Source organism: Chrysemys picta, chromosome 1, assembly GCF_011386835.1.
Source record: "Chrysemys picta bellii isolate R12L10 chromosome 1, ASM1138683v2, whole genome shotgun sequence".
Classification (NCBI taxonomy): Eukaryota; Metazoa; Chordata; order Testudines; family Emydidae; genus Chrysemys; species Chrysemys picta.
The window spans coordinates 25,684,866-25,705,967 of record NC_088791.1 but is presented as its reverse complement, the minus strand read 5'-3'; the positions used below and the strand labels follow the sequence as shown (position 1 = coordinate 25,705,967).

At 43.0% G+C, this 21,102-nt stretch overlaps 2 protein-coding genes across 8 annotated transcripts in view; one reads left to right on the top strand and one right to left on the bottom strand.

Moving 5' to 3' along the window:
• The window catches only part of GSAP (gamma-secretase activating protein), a 70,288-nt gene that overhangs the window by 20,601 nt on the left and 28,585 nt on the right, over nucleotides 1-21,102 (bottom strand). For 6 of the 7 annotated variants that reach the window (XM_024109166.3, XM_024109167.3, XM_005305788.5 and 3 more), the window contains 10 exons: nucleotides 15,752-15,829; nucleotides 14,239-14,316; nucleotides 13,532-13,624; nucleotides 11,438-11,655; nucleotides 10,569-10,638; nucleotides 9,665-9,747; nucleotides 8,003-8,056; nucleotides 1,794-1,922; nucleotides 1,321-1,379; nucleotides 843-874 (listed from right to left, as the gene is read on the bottom strand). In XM_024109166.3, coding sequence (XP_023964934.2) covers nucleotides 843-874; nucleotides 1,321-1,379; nucleotides 1,794-1,922; nucleotides 8,003-8,056; nucleotides 9,665-9,747; nucleotides 10,569-10,638; nucleotides 11,438-11,655; nucleotides 13,532-13,624; nucleotides 14,239-14,316; nucleotides 15,752-15,829 — 894 coding nt within the window. The remainder of the gene's footprint in view (nucleotides 1-842; nucleotides 875-1,320; nucleotides 1,380-1,793; nucleotides 1,923-8,002; nucleotides 8,057-9,664; nucleotides 9,748-10,568; nucleotides 10,639-11,437; nucleotides 11,656-13,531; nucleotides 13,625-14,238; nucleotides 14,317-15,751; nucleotides 15,830-21,102) is intronic. The other variant, XM_042859376.2, reaches the window with a different exon arrangement.
• LOC135972975 (uncharacterized) lies at nucleotides 8,971-20,491 on the top strand. Its single transcript, XM_065553867.1, has 2 exons — nucleotides 8,971-9,097; nucleotides 18,288-20,491. Exon 2 carries the CDS (start codon nucleotides 18,370-18,372, stop codon nucleotides 20,362-20,364), a length of 1,995 nt encoding a protein of 664 aa, XP_065409939.1. The 5' UTR covers nucleotides 8,971-9,097; nucleotides 18,288-18,369; the 3' UTR covers nucleotides 20,365-20,491.

The window sequence follows — 21,102 nt, the reverse complement described above, 5'->3', positions numbered from 1 at the left end:
CAGACTCCAAAGCAATGATTGAAGGATAGGGAAGGTGATCATAATGTTGGATACTGGAAGTTAACGTTGCCTTTATATTCTAGACATGTTTGGATTTGTTTAAAGCTTTTAAATGAGTGACCAATACTTAGACTAGCACAGTGATGTAAATGAGGTGGGGCTGCAGTCTGGAAATCTTGATCAGCTTGTGAATGGAAACCTGAATCACATGACAAAAGCGACACTTAAAGAATAAGAGAGGTCCTGAAAGCCTCAAATGCCTAGCAATGGAAACAAGAATACAGTAGCAACTTATGATTTGTCAATGAATTTTATGGAAACTAAGTTTTAAACTAATAAGTAGGGGTCTTGACGGTCATTCTAGCATTTCTGAAATGATTCCAAGATGCTACTGATCAGCTCTGCTCAGCTACTGATGGAGGCTAGTGCCTTGTCTCCACGAGGATTTTTCTACCATAATCTCCCAATGGGTGCAGCTCTGTAGCGGTAGCACTGTAGAAAGCTGTAAGAAGACAAAGCTCAGATGTTTGACAGTCATCTATCCCTGCTTTAAGGAAAACTCCTTGTGTAGATAAAGCCTAGATGGCTGTGTTTGTCTAGATCATTTTCAAAGGCGCTCTTCAATCTCACCCAGGCCTCCTGACGCTGTAACTATACATCAGAGAGAGACTCTATTCCTGCATTTTAGTTATCCAACTTTACCTGCCTCATCCCTCAGATCCTTCAATGGCAAACAGGTTCAAACATATTTGAAAATGAATGTTTCAGGCCATGGTATGTAGACTGTAACCATTTCAGCATCCCACCTAGCCACAGACTGCATCAGTGCATGTTTTCCTTACCCAAGTTCCATTCAGCAAGATTGGAAAGCACCCTAGGGAGGGAAAACTGAATTTAAATACTGCTTCAAAAGGATAGACACACACCGAAAAGTTACGTATCTACATGCAGCTAATCAGATTTTAAATTGCATGTATTGGCCATGTTAAACTAGCTCAGTGTATTAAGGATAGTGGCATTAAATTAATTTTAACATGTTTTTAAAGGAAGAAATCTTCATTTCTAACAGTCAGTCTTAAAGCCCAGAATGCTGGATTCCCTGGACAGTTTTGTGGCCATCATCAGGAGTCCCTGATGACCTGGGTTGACTGACACCTGGGTGACCTCCCATAGGTGAGGTGAATTGGCCAGGTAATAACATGTAATAACAGTGAGATGCACCCAGTTTCACAGCACTTTTAAGTCCAGAATGGTCCACTTAAAACACAGCATTCACTTAATCAGAATAAGGAAGGGTAAAATCACCAATATTTTACCTACTTTTTTGCATTCTCAAAAATATTCCTCAAATATGTTGTGGTTCTTCTTTCCTCGGCTTTCTACATTGAAAAAACAGTTGCAGAACTATTAAAATTCAGCCACATAAAAGATCGATGAGAAACAGTGCTAGCTTTCCCTTCTAATGGGGATAATTCTACAGTAGTGCCTCTCAATCACTTTGAAAAGCACAACCTGCAGCTGGTAGAACTCAAGAAACCCACAGAAAGCTAGTGTAGCAGAAATCCAAGCCCCCAACCTAGTGGCAGATTGTGGAATTCAGATCCTATCTGAACCTATAGGTAAGAATTACAATCACTGACTGCCCCCCCCCATAAGAGCTACCCAATTTCCTCATCAAATGTCTAATGAGATGAGTTCCAACAACTTAATTCTTTACTTCTGTATTCAGCTTTAAAACAATGCTCATATCATGGAAACATAACGATGGATGCTTATCCAACCTGTTCATTTACCTCTTCTGAAAGTAGCTTATACCATTCTCTCCTGAGCACATTGTTGTTGTAATGCAAGTGTGGCTCAGCGTATTTCACACACTCCAGGTTTAAGTTTAGCTTTTCCCAGAAGCCTTTACAATTTTGAACCTACAAATATATAAACAAAAGCATGAAACTGCACAGTTGTAAAACTATCTATTGAGTTTATCGCTCAAATGACGACATGAGAGAACGATGATAAATGCAGGGTTGGAAATCAGTCTTGGGCTATTGGTTTTTAAAGCCATTCTTGTACTGAGAAATTATTACTACTATATAAGAAAGCTATGAAACCTCTTACACAAAGGTTCTCTTTCAGCGTAGCAGGTGAACAACCTGCCCATTTTGCACCGAGGGAATGTTAGCTGAACAATGCAGACACTTGGTTCTTTCAAAAATTCTCCCATTTGATATTTCTTTTCTTTGTTTGGCAGTGGCTTTCTCCTCCTCAGCCATAACACTGCATTATACTGGCACGCCAAGGTTTGTACCATTACAGAATTGCATTAGCACTTTTGTTAGAGAGTCCTATTTGGGAAGTTGATGTAACAAACTCAGCCCAGAAAAAAAGCTTTTCCACAGCATTTTTTAAACCTTTTATTTTAACTTTGAAATTGACTTAAAACCTAGGAGGGTAACAGGAAAAACCAAACACATACAATTCTGGTTTCCTGCACCTAGAATTCCACACTGGGTCTGACTTTAATTTAATTCTTTTAAATGGAAATTTGAGGCCATTATTAAGGGTCAGCAGCGTGCACTGTACTGGACAGGACATAGAAGATTAAACTCTAATTTTTGGAAGATAGTTGAACCCTCCCACACATTTTTAAGCTTTACTCCTCTATTCCTGTCATCCCTCCTGTTCGTCTGTCTTTCCTGGCACACTTTTCAAACCACCGCCATCATCTTAGCAACACTTTGGGGGCACCAGCAGGCTTTTGGCTGCCTCTGCCCCTTGCCAGTTTTCTTACCTTTAATAATTGCCACAGTGAAGTTACCAAGAAAACTAAAACGGCAGTTCTGACACTGTTTCATAGCATGGAGCACATCTTACTGGAGAAAGTGACACATGAAAACCTCGCCTCCTTCCCTGCACTTTAATTCATACTCATATGGACCACTTCCCTTCCACTGTCAGTCACACAAAAATCCTGTGGCAACTACAGCGATGGCTTACACAGAAAAGGAACATCAGGAAAATAACTTCAGGGAAATAATGTATTTTTAGCTGTAGTTTAATGCAGTTTAGCAGTGGGAAAGCAAAGATAGGAACCAGCCTCTTGCCCGTCCTGATCTGGAGACCACCTGTTGCCCACAGTATCAATCTCTGGTCTAAGACTCAAAATATTTTGAATAAAACAGCACTCAATAGAAGATGAAGAGAAAAACCAAGAGTAAATGTTCTAAACATCCTATCTGGTCTAGGTTGGGATAGCTGCATAGTCAGTGAAAGTAAAATCCTGCACTTTCAGTGGGTCAAACAAGAATTCATCTATCCTAGCACGGCAGGGTTTGTGTTAGACCATCAGATGCTTTCCTCCTTTCAGCCCTGCAGCATCCACAAGGCCCATCTGAGTTAGTGTGCCCTCACAGTCAGGGACCTACCTCCCTGGAGACCAGTCCATTATTCCTCCAGGTATCTTCGAGGGCAGGCATGACCATCCTTAATTGCTCTAATTTTTAAACAAACATTATAGCCCATTTTCCCTTGTATGTTGCATCTTCATTCAATATTGCATGGAACTGCTGCCCTGAGCAAACAATCTGTTTTCTGTCCTTTGCCCCTTAACATTATTTCACATCTGCTTTTGAACCTGACTAGCTGGCTATTGGAAAATCCATCACATGTACCCTTTCTTTGCATAGCACTCAAAGTTCACTTGCTCCTGAGTAGTCCTATCTTTCTAGAAGCTACTGGCTCTTTCTCCCCCAGAAGGCTCTGACACAAACCTATTCTCCATCAATCACAGCTTTAAATATAATAGTTTAAAGCTTTCAAAAAAGGGACTAGTGATTTTGGTGCCAAACTTGAGATACTTTAAAGGAGACTAATTTTCAGAAAGTGTTGAGCAACCATCCACCCAAAAAACCCCACAGTCCCTTTTAAAGGTATCTAAAATGGAGTACCCAAAATCATTTCAAAAAGTACAGGCACATGTGACTATTCACTTAATTTCCTATTTCTCCAGTTGCACTCGAGATCAGGCATGACTTTGAAAGACAACCTACAATCCATCACAGCGAATTATGACACACTCCCACATAATTATGAGGAGACCCAAGCTAACTTTTAAAGTGTATAGTATGGTTTAACTATACTCCCCAACTTTTGTGCGGCCTTAGCTGATAAGGGTCAGTCTGGGTTTTAACATAGTTTAATTAGGTTAAGCACTTTAGGTTAACACAACTGACAGATTTTTGGTAGTGAATAGGCAAAATAACTAACTCTACAACATATTACTACAGTATTTTTTGGCATAAGTGTTACTGTTAGGTTAACAACAGCCAGAATATACAACAAGGATGACATCTAGTGACGAGTTTAGATAGTTGCAATTGCACAACCCTATGGATCTCCTGCCAGTCCCCCCTTGCATTGTTTTCAAGCCATACAAACCCGTTTGACACGATGAAAAGCTGCTTTTGTCTAGTGAGTCCATAACAAAGTGGCAGGCTTGAAGATTAAAATTTGATGTCACTGAAAACTAAAACCAGCAGCATCTTTTGGTCTCATTTAAAATGTCACCAGTTAAAATAAAGGATTGTGCGTTGCCTAAAGTCTTGGTTTTCTGTGGCCTGTCCAAAGAGAGAAACCAGGTCAGGCTGGGTAAGAACTGGAGGAAAGATCTCCATAATGCAGGTGGAAGTGGTGTTCATTCTGCAGGCTGCCCTGTACCACCGGACAGTACAGGATTAGTGGCCCAGCCTGATACTGTATTACTGACGGCGTCATTTTTCAGAGATGTCAAACCAAAGGTCCTCCCCACTTGTGAGGGCTTAAAAACCCCAAGGCCCTTTTCACAAGAGCAGTTGTGTCAGACTATATTTACCCAACACAGTGAGGACTACTTGCCTGAACTCCTCTTGCAGTTTTAAATGGCTACAGCGGTCCTCTTCACCGCCTATCGTATGGATCTGTGTGCTACCACCTAACTGGTGGTGGAGGAGGATGTATAACTAACTGCGATGAGAGGCACTAGGTAAATATGCAACAAAACATGCTTACTCAATGCTTACTCCCTGCCTGCTCAGCAGGCCGGGTCACTCCCCCATGCCATGAGACTGCCTTTTCCAATGCCTGCCCCCTGGCCGATTCTGTGTGCCTCACTCTTCTTTCAAATTCTTCAAGACTCTTCCTTCCAGTTAGCCTTCCAATACAGACTTTTATCCCACTCTTCCAGACAGATTAAAACATGAGTGAGTATAAATATATTAACTTGTTCAAAGAAACTGATCAGATTTCTATGTAACACAAACAAACATATTCAATGATCTTACAGTGGTGATCCTGGCCTCTCTCACAACCCCTTCTTCCCAAGTCTTGTGTATGTTATCCCTTGGTAGGCTGTTGAATTTAGGATCCATTTTCCTACTACATGTGGCGCACCCTCAAATGGGAAGGAATTCCCTGGGAGCACTCAGAACTTCACAAAGGGCATGGGGCCCTTAAATAGAGAGTTCATCAGGGTTGGGAGATGTCATCGTGTCCGTGAAATGCCTCATGCACCTGAGAGACTGCAGAAATAATAAATAAAGGGCCAGATTCAATTCTATGTTCTGGCTGCTTTTCCACTCTTGGGCAACAAGAACCACCTAGAACCCCATTAACTGGCCAGTGAAACTGGGTCTATGGTGGTTTTGTATAATTGAAGCAGAGTAAACAAGCCAGAACAGAGCACTGAATCTGACCCCAGAGCATTTGTACCTTAGCGTCACATAAGAGTCAGAGCACTTTGCAGTCAAAAGCAGCAGAAAATAAGTGTCCTCAGTTTAACTTTATCCTTCTCAGTCTGTTTAGGTTTTTACACACAAGTAGGAAAGGAGTTTCACAATCGAGAAGTGCAGCTGCTAAAGACCTTTGCTCCCAGAAGCTTGAGGTTAAATCTCAGACAAACTGAACAGCCAGCTAAATTTTGACCTCTGTGAGCACATGCAGCCTATGGTGACCAAAGATCCATCTCAAGACCTGATCTCCCAAGTGTCATCCACTCCCAGTGAAATCAGTGGTAAGCAGCTAGGCCCAATTCTCCACTCACCCTGGTGTAAATCAGGAGCAATCCCACTGATACCAGGAAAATTGGGCCCTTAGAGACAGTTAAAACTGACATTTTAAACTAGTTCTGAGCACGTGGGGAGAAAGAGCACTTCTGACTTAAGTTATTCCATTTGACAATATTCTCAAGTTCCAGAGCAAGCTATGTCCAGAATACAACTCCCACAAGAGACCTCTGCTCACATGCTGGGTTCCCAGAACTTTGAACATCACTCCTATGTTACTTGTCAGCGATTCTCCAAACATTCAGCACAGATCTTACTATTTTATTTACCAGTGTCCTTACAGCCATGTTCTCCCAACTGCCAAGTGCCCTTAACCTTCATACAAAGTGAAGACTTCGGTTGAAGGCAGTTGCGGGTTGGGGGACGGGGGAGATGAAGGAATCATCAATCCAGCTTTCATAGCAAATACAGGAACTACAGACCTTTTCCCCTGCCAAAGACTATAGAATCATAGAATATCAGGGTGAGAAGGGACCTCAGGAGGTCATCTAGTCCAATCCCCTGCTCAAAGCAGGGCCAATCCCTAACTAAATCCCCAAATCCCTAAATGGCCCCCTCAAGGATTGAACTCACAACCCTGGGTTGAGCAGGCCAATGCGCAAATCACTGAGCTATCCCTCCCCCGAGTTCAGCTTTTGTATGAGGAGAGATTAAAAAGACTGGGACTGTTCAGCTTGGAAAAAAGATGACTAAGATGGGATATGGTAAAAGTCTATACAATCATGAATGGTGGGGAGAAGAAAGTGAATAAGGAAGTATTATTTATCTCTTCACATAACTTGAGAACCAGGGGTCACCCAATGAAATTAATAGGCAGCAGGTTTAAAAACAAACAAAAGAAAGTATTTCTTCACACACACAGTCAACCTGTGGAACTCGTTGCCAGGGGGTGATGTGAAGGCCAAAACTATAATGGGGTTCAAAAAAGAATTAGATAAATTAATGGAGGATAGGTCCATCAGTGGCTCTTAACCAAGAAGGTCAGAGATGCAACCCCTTTGCTGGATGTTCTTAGCCTCTGATTGCTAGAAGCTGGTATTGGACAACAGGAGATGGATCACTCGATGATTGCCTGTTCTGTTCATTCCCTCTGGGGCACCTGGCATTGGTCACTGTCAGAAGACAGGATACTGGCCTAGATGGACCATTGGTCTGACCCAGTATAGCCATTCTTATGTTCACCAGGTTCAGCTCCTTTTCCATACCCATCTGTGCCCATACAATTGGTTTGTTTAGGTGAAACAGCCACTTCTTCTGAACAGCATGGCCAGAGTGATCACAACAATGCAAGCACAGGGTACCGTGGCCAAAATGAACGGAAAAATCCTGAACTGCTGGTGCTGATGAACATTAGGGATGTAAAATGTTAACCAGTAAGCATTAGTCTTACCATTTAACCTGCTTTAACCATTAACCCCCGGCCTGCCGGCTGCCTGGCCAAAGCAGACCCAGCCACTTAATCGGTTGACCATTTAAACAAAATATTTGTAATCGTTTAAACGGTATTTACATCCCTATTGAAAATATAGTGACACCTCCAATGGCCCCAGTGAGAGGAGATGTACATTAGAAATCCCCCCATGTCCTCAGTGCAAAGAAACTTCCCCCATCTTAACTTCGGTCACAGAATAAAGAGGCATCAAACAACTGCAAGGCATCCAGGGTGGAAGCCAATTTCTTTCCGAAAGAAAAGGGCAAAGACTTGAGAAACTACAGTGCATTTCTGAGCCAGCAAAATCTGTCTGGAAAATTCATGTTTCTAGTAACCATAAAAGCTACTTAAACTAGAGCAATTCTTTCTTCATCCTTATTTTCAGGTAACATGTGCATTACAGTAATGTTTATAAGGAAAGTGACAACCCATACCCTTCCTATCAATAGCAACACCTTTATATGTAGGGACTTACCTTTAATTCAGGTAAAGAAATAATGTCCATTATGCATGTTATTCCAGGGATAATCTATAAACAAATATTAGGAAATTAAAACATTAATTTAGTCTAAAAGATACAAACAGATATAACAGATTATAACACAAAAATGTGAAGATTTCAGATCACTTTCCTCTGGGCTGTAATCTAGCTAACCAAGACAGCACATTCGTCTTTGCACAAAAGTAGTATGGAAACTATTTTCTCTCTGTGCTGGGATGAAAAGTGGTCTTCTCTGTCAGGATTAAAGTAGCTTGATAGATCCAGTATACAAGATAAACAGTCTCCAGCTGACACAGTGTAAAGTAAACGTGTGTGTGGTGTTTGAAATTTTAAGTAACTACCATTTAAATAAGCTGCCAGCTCGCCAGAACTTTTGTAATGATTAGTGTTAATGAGGAAAATCAGACAGTAGGCCTTACTGGAGAAGGCTGAAGACTGGAAAACTTTTGATTGGCTGGTGATTATGTTAGCCATGTGTAGACCTGCCCAATGCTGTTTTCTCTATGAAACTTTCATAATGGTAATACTCTCCAGATTGTGTACCTATTGGAAAGAATTGCAGGATCCTACTGACTAAAGTTACTCTGCATCCATTATAAATACCACATAGGCACACAATAACTGGTATATTATTACATAAAAACCATAACCAATGTAATCATTCATAACAGTTACATAAATGCAATCACAGCTGTTGTCATTGACATTTCATAAATGCATTTACCAAAAATAAAGATTCCTGAAAACCATGACACATTAAGTCTAGGTAACATAAAACAGGTATAAAATAGACAAACAAGCCACTAGATCAGAGGTGGGCAAACTATGGCTTGCGGGACTGTCCTGTCCGGTCCTTGAGCTCCCAGCCGGGGAAGCTAGCCCCAGGCCCCTCCCCCGCAGCCTCAGCTCGCCGTGCCACCAGCGCTCTGGGTGGTGGGGCTGTGAGCTCCTTTCAGGCAGCACAGCTGGGAGAGCCGCCGGCCTACCCCAGTGCTCTAGACTACGCGGTGGCATGGCTGGCTCCAGCCGGGCGGTGTGGCTGCTAGTCCTGCTGCTCTGAGCGGCATGGTAAGGGGGCGGGGAGGGTTGGATAAGGGTCGAGGGAAGTCAGGGGACAGGGTACTGGGGGCGGTTGGATGGGGCAGAGGTTCGGGGGGGGGCAGTCAGGGGACGGGGAATAGGGGGGTTGGATAGGCATGGGAGTCCCGGGGGGCCTGTCAAGAGGCGGGGGTATGGATAGGGGTCAGGGCAGTCAGAGGACAGGGAGCAGGGGGAGTTGGATAGGGGGTGGGGTCCCGGGGGGGCGGTTAGGGGTGGGGGTCCTGGGAGGGGGTGGTCAGAGGACAAGGAGCAGGGGGGGTTGGATGGGTGGGAGGTTCTGAGGGGGACAGTCAGGAGGCAGATAGGGGGCGGGGCCAGGCTATTTGGGGAGGCACAGCCTTCCCTACCTGGCCTTCCATACAGTTTTGGAACCCCAATGTGGCCCTCAGGCCAAAAAGTTTGCCCACCCCTGCACTAGATCATCTTCCAAAAAGAATAAATTTGCTTCCAAAAGCAAACAGGTCTTATGACAAAATTTAAAGAATAAAAACCCTCTCCCAAAGTTATTAGTGCTCGTAGCCGCTGATTCCTTACCCCATTCCAGTACAGCAGTGATGTATATGGCAAAAGTTTATCCAGCTTGCTAGTCTCTGGACACATTGCCCAGTATAAGGAAGCTGAATGCATTAAAAAAAGAGAGAGAGAGAGAGAGAGAGAGAGAGAGAGAGAGAGAGAGATTTACAGAGACCAGGCTGTATAAAGTTATAAGTCACCAAGCTTTATAGTCTTTCTTTTTACTCCCCCTTTCCCTCATTAATCTGTCAATTAATTGTTTGGAAACGAATCCTGATGTTGCCACTGCAGCAGCTTCCTTAGCAGTGGAACTTGATAAGACTCCACTGCACAAAGGGAGGAAAGGAATTCCAGATAGCCGTGCAGGGCGGTGTCAGCTGATTAGCCTCAGCTCAGCTGGGGTCCCCTGAACAGACACACAGGAGACAGGGCTCAGATTGGCTGGGCCAGGGGATCTGCTGATAGGTGAAAATGTCACAGGATACACCAGCCATTATGCTGAAGCAACCTTCCTGGAATGGCTCGGTGACCTGGCTGAGACTAAAGGAGAATTACTCCTTCCCCTTCTATTCATCTATCTGGCACACATCCCCGCTATTTGAGCCACCTGCTAGGCAGAGAATTTGGCTCATGAAAGGGCAAAATGGTAATGGATCTCTCTTCCTGCACAACTAGGTAGCTAATCACATTTGTAAAGTTGTACAAAGTGCTAGAAAACCAGAATTGCAATGTACTTGTCTTCTCAATTAGCAACCGAGTACAGCAGTACAACAGCTGAGTCAACCAACCATGAGTACAATTAAAAAGATGAGGCGGCAGCAGCAGGAGAGTCAGTTTGCAATTGTGTGGCTTTATCTTCAGATGTCTCCCTTTAAGCAAAAATGTGCAGTGGGTAATTTAACATGCAATGTGAAAAAATACCTACCAATGATCAATTCCTGGAAGGGGTCAAATGTAGAACATGCTGACAGGTTCTCAGAAATCCACTGAATAATCTGTGAAGGTCAAACAATGGAGAGTTCATTACAGTTCTGTATTTAAAGCTTGTGTTCAAATGAAAGACTCTGGAATAGTCCATATCAATGAGCATCTTTCGCCTGCAGTTCAGTGCCTAATATAGTGACACAGAAATAAGTCAAACAATATTTTCAGAAAGAGAACCATTATACCCATTAGACTGGAAGCATGTTGGGGCCAACCTGGTCAGCTTCTAGGTGCTACCACAATACAAATGTTTGATGCTAATAGTGACCATGTCTTTATATTTGTCCTGTAAGGCACCCAGCTCACTCTTTTTAGCACTGAATAAGTAAATGTCAAGAAACTTAAGGAATTACCATATATACTCATTCATTAGCCCGTTCGTTTATAAGCCAACCCCCCAAAATGGATAGGCAAAAATAGCAAAAAATGAATGACCCTTTCATAAGCCAACCTTATATTTCAGGGGTTGGAAAACTTTGGCTCACGGCCCGTCAGGGTAAGCCGCTGGTGGGTTGGGACGTTTTGTTTACCTGGAGCATTCACAGGCACAGCGCCACTTCCCGCAGCTCCCATTGGCTAGGAACAGCGAACCGCGGCTACAGGGAGCTGAGGGGCTCCATGCCTGCAGACACTCCAGGTAAACAAAACGACAATGTATTAGATATTCAATGCAATGATTCCATAGAGTTTAAAATCATCAAATTTTGGTGTAGACCCGTTTATAAGCCGACCCCCGCTCTTTGATGCATCACTTTTTTACCAAAAATATTCCGCTTATGAACGAGTATATACGGTAAGTTATATTCCTACCTGCATTTCCAAATCCGTTGTATTTCTGACATGTAGAAGAGCACAGTGCAGCGCTGCCAGTCTATCACTGTCCAGTTTACTGTTCCAAAGGAATTGCATCAAGGAGCACTCATTTATTCTTACAGTAAACATTCTTCCTGAGCAGCAATCCCAGACGGCTGACTTGAACGGGGACTGGATGGAACTTTTGTGCAGCATGTTGATTCTCGCATCCTCACCTGAAGGGAGGGGGTTAAAGGAAGAAAGGTCTTTGAGTGCACATAAGCTCTATTCACCACAGATTTCTCCCCTCTGCCACGTCCCACGATCTCATGGTCTCCAATGGTGAGAAATAATCCACCCCTCCTTCACTTTCTCTCCCCTCACATGCTTTAACTTCCCATCCCACCCTACTGGCCAGATGTTTTCAGAAGTGCTAAGCACCCACAGGTCCCTTTGAAGACCGTGAGAGACGTAAGTGCTCAGAACTTCTGAAAATCAGGCCATACCTGTCTTAGATTTTTCCCTAGCACAGATCACCATTGTGTCTTAGCATTCAGGCAGGTCTACACTACCGCTTAAGCCTATGTAATTTATGTCGCTCAGAGGTGTGAAAAAGACACCCCCCTGAGTGACGCAAGTTACTGCAACATAAGCGCTGTCCACACCGGTACTATGTCAGCAGGAGATGCTCTCCCATCAACATAGTTTCCGCTTCTCATGGAGGTGGAGTAATTAGCCGACAGGAGAGCGCTCTCCCATCGGCATGCGGCGTCTTCACCAGACGCAATACAGCGGCGTAGCTGCACTGGTGCATCTGTGCCAATATAGCGCTTCTAGTGCAGACCTGCCCTCAGTCTTCACTGCTTCCTGGCCATTGTTCTTGAAGCTTAAAATGACTGGATGGGATTCATTTAATGACATTCCTTAACTGCCTTTAGAGGCATCCATTCAGTAGTGCAAGCAACTACCTCTACTTCCCAGGACCTCAGTAGCACACCAAATCCCTTCGGTTTGGGGGAGGGAGAAACAAAGTATCTAACTCTTGCCTGAATTTGAATCACTACTGTAGATGGCCACCATTTTAATAACAGAGTAGAGTGAGTTAGTCTGTACTAATTATGATGCAGTAAGTCTGTACCACCCAGAACAACATGCTAACACTGTATTGGGCCATCTAAACAGCAGCATGCACCAAACTATAAGAACAGCGAGATTCTGCTTTGTAGTACTAAATTTAAACATAACCCAAAACCAAAACCACTTTGCATATACTGGAACGGATTCACTACTGAGTTACTCCAGTTTTCTGCCAGTGTATTCCAGGCCCACTGCATCACACCCACCATGCAGAAAATAAAATAATGCTTCCTACCTACCTCGGGTATTTCTGCAGGAAAATATTTATTTATATTCCCACCTCCAACCAGCTATTAGTTTCTTTTTGACATTGCTCCATATGTCAGAGCTGCACCAGTCCTAGCACCTTACCTTTCTTTTACCCAATCAGAAAAATGGCCTTCTGTTTTCAAACAAAGGCCTTCTGTTTCCAGAAATAACCCATTTCCTATAAAGTACAGTTATGTGGACGTGAAATAATGTGCCTTTCAGATGAGACTTCAAAACAAATTACATGACTCTGATCAGGTGAAGGAAATGCAGATTTCCTCTCCCCACTCCACTCAAACATACATACATTTCCTTCCTCCAATTGAGGTTTTGTAAAATTAAATTTGCATCTCCATGTGAAATTTGAGAATACTGGAGCATCCATAAACATGCATAGGGGGATGGGAAATTATTAAACTGTGGCAGAGAATGCAATTCACTGAATGGTCTTCTTTCATTTCATAACACTCTAACAGTGAGTAATGGATGAAATAAGAAAGTTCATCATTTCTTTTTAAAATTGAGTGTGCCAAAAATGCATGTCTTATTCTGCCTGATCCCTATCTTCTAGGCTTTTCAGAGACCAATGTACAGTAATGCAGATGTGAGGCCAATAAAATGAACTGAATTCTCCTCCAAAGGGAGCTGAACATCTTCAAGAGTCTCCACCAAAGTCAACAATAAAAGAGATGCTAAAGACTTCAAAGTACTGAAGTTTTACTGTACCTGTCAGAAACAAATTATAGCACATCAGGTCGGGATGTTGAGTATTGAGAAGGTGCAGAAAGTGGCCAGGCAAATAAACAGCCACGTAATAGTCTGTTCAAAATAAAAAGAGCCATCAATTTGAGCAACTGTTAAAATATTTACTTTGGGAGGCTGGGACTTATGAATTCTCAGCCCAGTTCTCTTTATTGGAACAGGTTATGTCTAGGAGATATAACAGGGGTTAGTTAATAGCAGTTGCAGGGTTAACACAGGAAACATAACAGGAGTACTTGTGGCACCTTAGAGACTAACAAATTTGTTAGTCTCTAAGGTGCCACAAGTACTCCTGTTCTTTTTGCGGATACAGACTAACACGGCTGCTACTCTGAAACAGGAAATATAGGTTATACATTCAGGTTTCCAGGGGAGGATGTGAGAGGCTCACGCAACTCAAGAGCGCTATACTAGCTGATCTCCAGAGAAGTACAGTCAACTTCAGAGGAAGTTGCTCACTGACAATATGAGGTATTGCAATACCAAGTGCCAAAAATGGAAGTCAAGTATGTTGCAAAATGTAGCAAATAACGTAACTTATGAAGGGATGGGGAGGGGACTTTATGTCCTTTATGAAGAGGAGAGGGACCACCAAAAGGCTGGAGGTTAACAATTTCTCTCCCTTCTCAAAGTGGGGAGAGGAAACAAGAGAAGCTACATTAGCAACCTACCAAGATTCAAAAAAGCTACTTCCTTCACTTGTGGGTAATCTGTTCTTTGTAGAGCAACTGTAAAGGTTTTGCTGTAACCTGGGAAGACACACATGAAACATCTGTTATATGCAAATTATAACTATAGAGAGAATTCAGAGCAGTGCAAGTCTATCCAAACCACAGAACTTCTGAGATTCTTTGTCTATACTATGTTATATTTCTCATTGGCTATAACAAATCTTCCTCTGCCTGGACTGAAACGCTAGTCTCTATTCTTACCAAGAAGGGCTTAGAACTAATGGGTTAATTTTTCAGAGATTATAAAGCCAGAATGAGCCACTGTGATCACCTAGGCTGACCTTCTGTATAACACAGACCACAGGACTTCCCTGAAGTAATTCCTGTTTGAACTAGAGCAAATCTTTTTAGCAAAACAACCAATCTAGATTTAATTGCCAGTGAGGGAGAATCCACCACAACTCTTGGTAAATTGTTCCAATGGTTAATTACCTTCACTGTTAAAAATTTGCACCTTATTTCCAGGCTAAATTTGTGTAGCTTCAACTCCCTGCCATTGGCTTTTGTTATACCTGTGACTAAAGTCCATTATCAAATTTTTGTTCATCATGTAGCTGCCTACAGACTGTGATCAAGTCACCTCTTAACCTTCTTGCTAGCTTCACTTATACAGCTAATTTTCAGTGAAGTCAGTGAGAGCTGCACCTATGCCTGTGAAAATAAGGGCTGACCTGCGCCCCTAGACACTCAAGCTAGGAACTACCAGTTCCACCTCCCACACACGGTGCCTTATTTTCACAGGTACAGAGCATCCGCAGCTCTAGAGCCCTGTGCAGCTACAAAACGTATATCTGTGGATGCAGCTCCTCCAGCAGGGTGTACCGCCCCCAGCTCTGACCAGTGCATCGCGGGACCAGGGACAGCTACTGATGAGCCTGGTCCTGCCCCGGTGGGCAAGGTTGGGTGCGGGACGGGGAGTGGTACAACCACACCAGAGGAGCTGCTGGCGTGGGGTGCTGGCTTTCAGGAGCGGCGGGCCGCCAGGCTGCTGCTTTCGCTACTGCGGTTCTCAGTAAAGCACTGCAGCTCCACAGATACCGATTTATATCTGTGGATATCCACATCCACGGATATAAATTTTGCATCCGCGCAGGGCTCTGTGCAGCTCCCACTAACTTCAGTTGCTGCTGTAAGTGCTCAGCACTGCTGAAAGTCTGGCTGCATATGTTTCAAAGTGGACACCCCGAAATGAGGAACATGCAACTAATGGCCACCTATGGAAAACTGTGGTTTAAGTGTCTTGCCCAGAATCCCATAGGAAGTCTATGATAGGGATATATACTTAGCAGCCTAACTTTCAGGCATACAGGCTTAGAAGTTTTGGCCAGAGTATTTTACAGTCTACAGCTTTACGTAGCTGTTTATTTTGTAAGATATTCTGTGACACTTGGTACAAAATGACACACTAAAATAAAGTAAGAAAGAACAAGAGAATAAAACAGATTAACTGTACCTTTATGTAAAAAAGAAACTGAGTATGTGACCTCCTTCGGAATATCAGGAGCCTGACTACAACACAGACAAAAACTTCCTAAAAAAATAAAAATAAAGAGATTGAAATTGAGGTTGATTTTGTTATCATACTCGTTCACTGAATAAGTTATGTCTGCCTTCGCTGATCCACTTTATATTTCTCAAAAGATGGATACCGACTGCAGAACCCAATCCTAAAAACTAAGAAAAAGCATCTTTGTTATCTTTAATCTAAAACATTCTTAAACAACTTTCAGGACTATGGAAATATACATACATCAGGGGAATAGCTTCCTCTTAGCTAAAGAGGAAGAAGGCAAAAAAGGTTGAGTATGAATAATAAGATAGGGAAAGGCAGGAGAAAATACACTGTAGTGCAATTTTGGGTTCTGAAGGCTCAGCAAATCCTTCTAATTCAGAGAAACTGCATTTTTCAGCTCTTTGCGGTAGAAAACATTCTAGCACCATCTGACCACTGACCAGACCACTGTACCTACAGGAAGCCCAGATTTCTGGCGATTATCTATTAAAAGCTGCCAAGATGCAATGCTATAATTGAATGTGCAAAAAGACCACCACAAAGTAAACGTCTAGTTATCTCACCATCCTGCTGCAAGTGCAGAATTAACCCGGGCCTAAAGGATATTTGCTAGTACCTTCTCATGCTTCAGAGAAATCCTGACTTTTCTTCCTTAAGTAGAGTGATATTTCCTTGTTAGAAGAGAAATTTGTCCTTATCATAAGCACAGTTCAGCCATGGTAAATTATTCTTTGTCCTAACCTTATTCCCCCACCCAACCCCCATTGAGAATGACTGGCCATTTTGATCCCATCTAATAGTAGCCTGCCCTCCAGATCTGATAAAATAGGAAACAAATTAAACACCTTGGTCCTCTTACTCCATCACTTTAGCCAGTTATTTTTGGAATTTATGTCTCAAGCAGCCCCAAATCCATGCTGTCCCAATTCAACTGGGAGAGCAGAAGAGAGAACTATGATCATACAGCAGTTACCTTTGTCCATAATTTAGTGCCTAAAAAAATGTATTGCTAACAAAGATATTGCTATCAAAAGACATAGATAAATGTACACATAGACACACACTTTTATAATGCAAATAGATGCACAGTACACTGATCAAAAGTACAAGTATCCAACCTCAAGAGATTTCACTTTATTAAAAGTGCCTAGAACGTCTGAGCACAAAGCTGCACTATAGCACTGCACTAGTAATGCTACATATTTGGCTGAGACATTTAACTTTCAGGAGGGGGAAGAGAGAGAATTTCCTCTGACTGAAATTCATGTTCATTTCCAGCATGCTGAATAGTTCTGGTAAGTTTTGCTTGGATATTTGAGGTACTGAAACATAAATAGATGGGGTGTCCCTGATCATTTGGGGCCTTATGGAACATGCAGAATTTTTAAAGCAGCAGCATAAGGCCACAGCAGGAAGGTTGTGGCTTTTCTGGGCCTCTTCCAGTGCTTTTTTCTTGCCATGGTCTCCCCTTCCACATTGCCAATTTCATTTTCACATGCTGGGAAGGACAAAGTGTGCTGTGGAGTACACTGCCCTATAAACTGCACAATTTGAATTGAATGTGCAAACTAATCATCTTGAATTCAGATTAATGCATTGGTGCATATGTATGCAAATGTGACAAGAGAACTGGATGGCTCAGTAGACTGCTAATGGGACACACGTGCTTTCATCTCTCAGAGGTTGGTAGTGAACAAAAGAAGTTGCCATCCAATGGCTTTTCAGTGACTTAGATAAAGGGAGACTGGTCTCAGTCCACTTACAAGTAGACAGGTACACATTTCACAAGAGTCACCACATCTGACTCCATGTTAGCAATCTCAGTAGAGAGGCCAAAGACCGAATATAAAGTGAATTATTTTCTTGCCCCAACGCGTGGTCCCTGCACGACTGACATGTTGGTGGACGGTGTGGAAAAGATTGTGTTGCTAGTGGTCGAGTTGTAAACAGTACTGTAGTTTTTCCGTTTATCCACAGAACACAGAGTTTACACTCCAGCACTGTTCACAAGCAGTAAGTCTCACACAAAACACTGGGCCAAATTCTCTGCAGAAAGTAATGGCATAAATGAGCACAGCTCCACTGAAGTCAGTGGAAGTGCAGTCATGACATTGAAGAGTTTGGTCCAATTGCTTTTGGAGTGTAATCAGCAGGTTGTACATTCAGATATTTGATAAACTCTCCTCTTTCTTCTTCAAAGACAAAGAGGGAGAAGAGGAGAAAATGGGGGGGGGGGGGGGGAGGAGCAGGGAAGATGGAAAGCCAGAAACAAAACAAAAAAAGGAAGAGTTTAAAAATATAGTTCTGCTCATGCAACTCCATGATAAGATTTCAGGACATACAAGAGTCAGGAAATAGCAACTATAAATTCTGCGACACTGAAATTACCATAGAAGGTGTCATGCAATTCCATATATGCATAAAGTTACATTTCCCTAGGAAACTAACTTTAATTTCTTGCCTTTTGTTCATGTAGAATCTCAACCATAATGTTGCATTAAAATACCTCCTGCAGCATCAGAACATCTCCTAATTCAAATACATGTCACTGTACATAAATGTCTTGCATATATCCTGTGTACAGACTCAATGCACAACACAGCCAAAGAGACAAACATTACTACTTGTCCCATAACCTCAGCCGTACAGAACGCAATGCCATCCACAATGTCAGAGTTGTTTCTGAGGCTATCATCAAAGGGGCTGACAAAGGAGGTGCTGTAATCATAATGAACAGGTCGGATTATGAACAGGAGGCTGCCAGGCAACTCTCCAAGACCACATTCTACAGGCCACTATCCTCTGATCCCACTGAGGAATACCAAAAGGAACTACACCATCTGCTCAAGAAATTCCCAGCTACAGTATGGGAACAAATCTACATGGACACACCCCCAGAACCCCGACCAGGGGTATTCTATCTGCTCCCCAAGATCCATAAACCTGGAAACCCTGGACGCCCCATCATCTCAGGCATTGGCACTCTTACAGCAGGATTATCTGGCTATTTGGACTCTCTCCTCAGTCCCTACGCTACCAGCACTCCCAGCTATCTTCGAGACACCACCGACTTCCTGAGGAAACTACAATGCATTGGTGTTCTTCCTGAAAACACCATCCTGGCCACCATGGTTGTAGAAGCACTTTACACCAATATTCCACATGAGGATGGACTACAAGCTGTCAGGAACAGTATCCCTGATGAGGCCACAGCACGCCTGGTGGCTGAGCTTTGTGACTTTGTCCTCACCCACAACCACTTCAGATTTGGGGACAACTTATACCTTCAAGTCAGTGGCACTGCTATGGGTACCCGCATGGCCCCACAGTATGCCAACATTTTTATGGCTGACTTAGAACAACGCTTCCTCAGCTCTCGTCCCCTAGTGCCCCTCCTCTACTTGCGCTACACTGATGACATCTTATTCATATGGACCCACGGAAAGGAGGCCCTTGAAGAATTCCACCTGGACTTCAACAATTTCCACCCCACCATCAACTTCAGCTTGGACCAGTCCACACAAGAGATCCACTTCCAGGACACTATAGTGCAAATAAGTGATGGTCACATAAACACCACCCTATACCGGAAACCTACTGACCGCTATACGTACCTACATGCCTCCAGCTTCCATCCAAGACACATCACACGATCCATTGTCTACAGCCAAGCCCTAAGATACAACCGAATTTGCTCCAACCCCTCAGACAGAGACAAACACCTTCAAGATCTTTATCAAGCATTCGTAAAACTACAATATCCACCTGGGGAAGTGCGGAAACAGATTGACAGAGCAAGATGGGTACCCAGCAATCACCTACTACAGGACAGGCCCAACAAGGACAACAACAGAACACCACTGGCCATCACATACAGCCCCCAGCTAAAACCTCTCCAGCACATTATCCATGATCTACAACCTATACTGGAAAGTGATCCCTCACTCTCACAGACCTTGGAAGGAAGGCCAGTCCTCGCTTACAGACAACCCCCAAACCTGAAGCAAATACTCACCAGCAACTACACACCACACCACAGAAACACCAACCCAGGAACCAATACCTGTAGCAAACCTCGTTGCCTACTCTGTCCCCATATCTACTCTGGCGACACCATCAGAGGACCCAACCACATCAGCCACACCATCAAGGGCTCATTCACCTGCACATCCACTAATGTTATATATGCCATCATGTACCAGCAATGCCACTCTGTCATGTACATTGGCCAAACCGGACAGTCCCTCCGCAAAAGAATAAATGGACACAAATCGGACATCAGGAATGGTAACATACATAAGCCAGTAAGTGAACACTTCAATCTCCCTAGTCATTCTATTACAGATTTAAAAGTCACTATCATTGAACAAAAAAACTTCAGAAACAGACTTCAAAGAGAAACAGCAGAACTAAAATTCATTTGCAAATTTAACACCATTAATCTGGGCTTGAATAGGGACTGGGAGTGGCTGGCTCATTACAGAAGCAGCTTTTCCTCTCCTGGAATTGACACCTCCTCATCTATTATTGGGAGTGGACTACATCCACCCTGATTGAATTGGCCCGGTCAACACTGGTTCTCCACTTGCGAAGTAACTCCCTGCTGTCCATGTGTCAGTATATAATGCATGCATCTGTAACTTTCACTCTATGCATCTGAAGAAGTGAGGTTTTTACCCACAAAAGCTTATGCCCAAATAAATCTGTTAGTCTTTAAGGTGCCACCAGACTCCTTGTTGTTTTTGTAGCTACAGACTAAACACGGCTACCCCCTGATACTTGACAGCCAAAGAGAGTCATCGATATGCTAGCTAACAAATGGTGAAGCAGAGGAGGAGATGGGTGTGACGTTGTGCAGTCTATATGGTTTTATAAAAACTTGATAATAAGTCAATATAATGTAACTGAGATAGTTTTAGAGAAAATACGGTAATAAGTGATTGTAACGTAACTGGGATATGCTTCATGCAAAAGGTCTCTTGTAAGGTATCATTACAAAGCTTATAATCTACTGAGTATGATCATCTGATTTGTATAAATGTACCACTCTTGTATCTAAAACTAGAAATATAAAATGTAACTCTGAGGGCCTATTGTAATTGTGTAAAGTGTGGCCCATTAATGATGGTTTGGAATCTTGATGACTCCGATTGTCTGCAGATGGCTGTATTTACCTGTGAGTCTTCCTGTATATGTGTGTGCTGGCAAGTGAGTAATGAAGTCTTGCAGTGACATGTGATCATGTCACCTGAACTGGAATCCATCTTTAACCTGGTGCTTTTCCAGTGAGG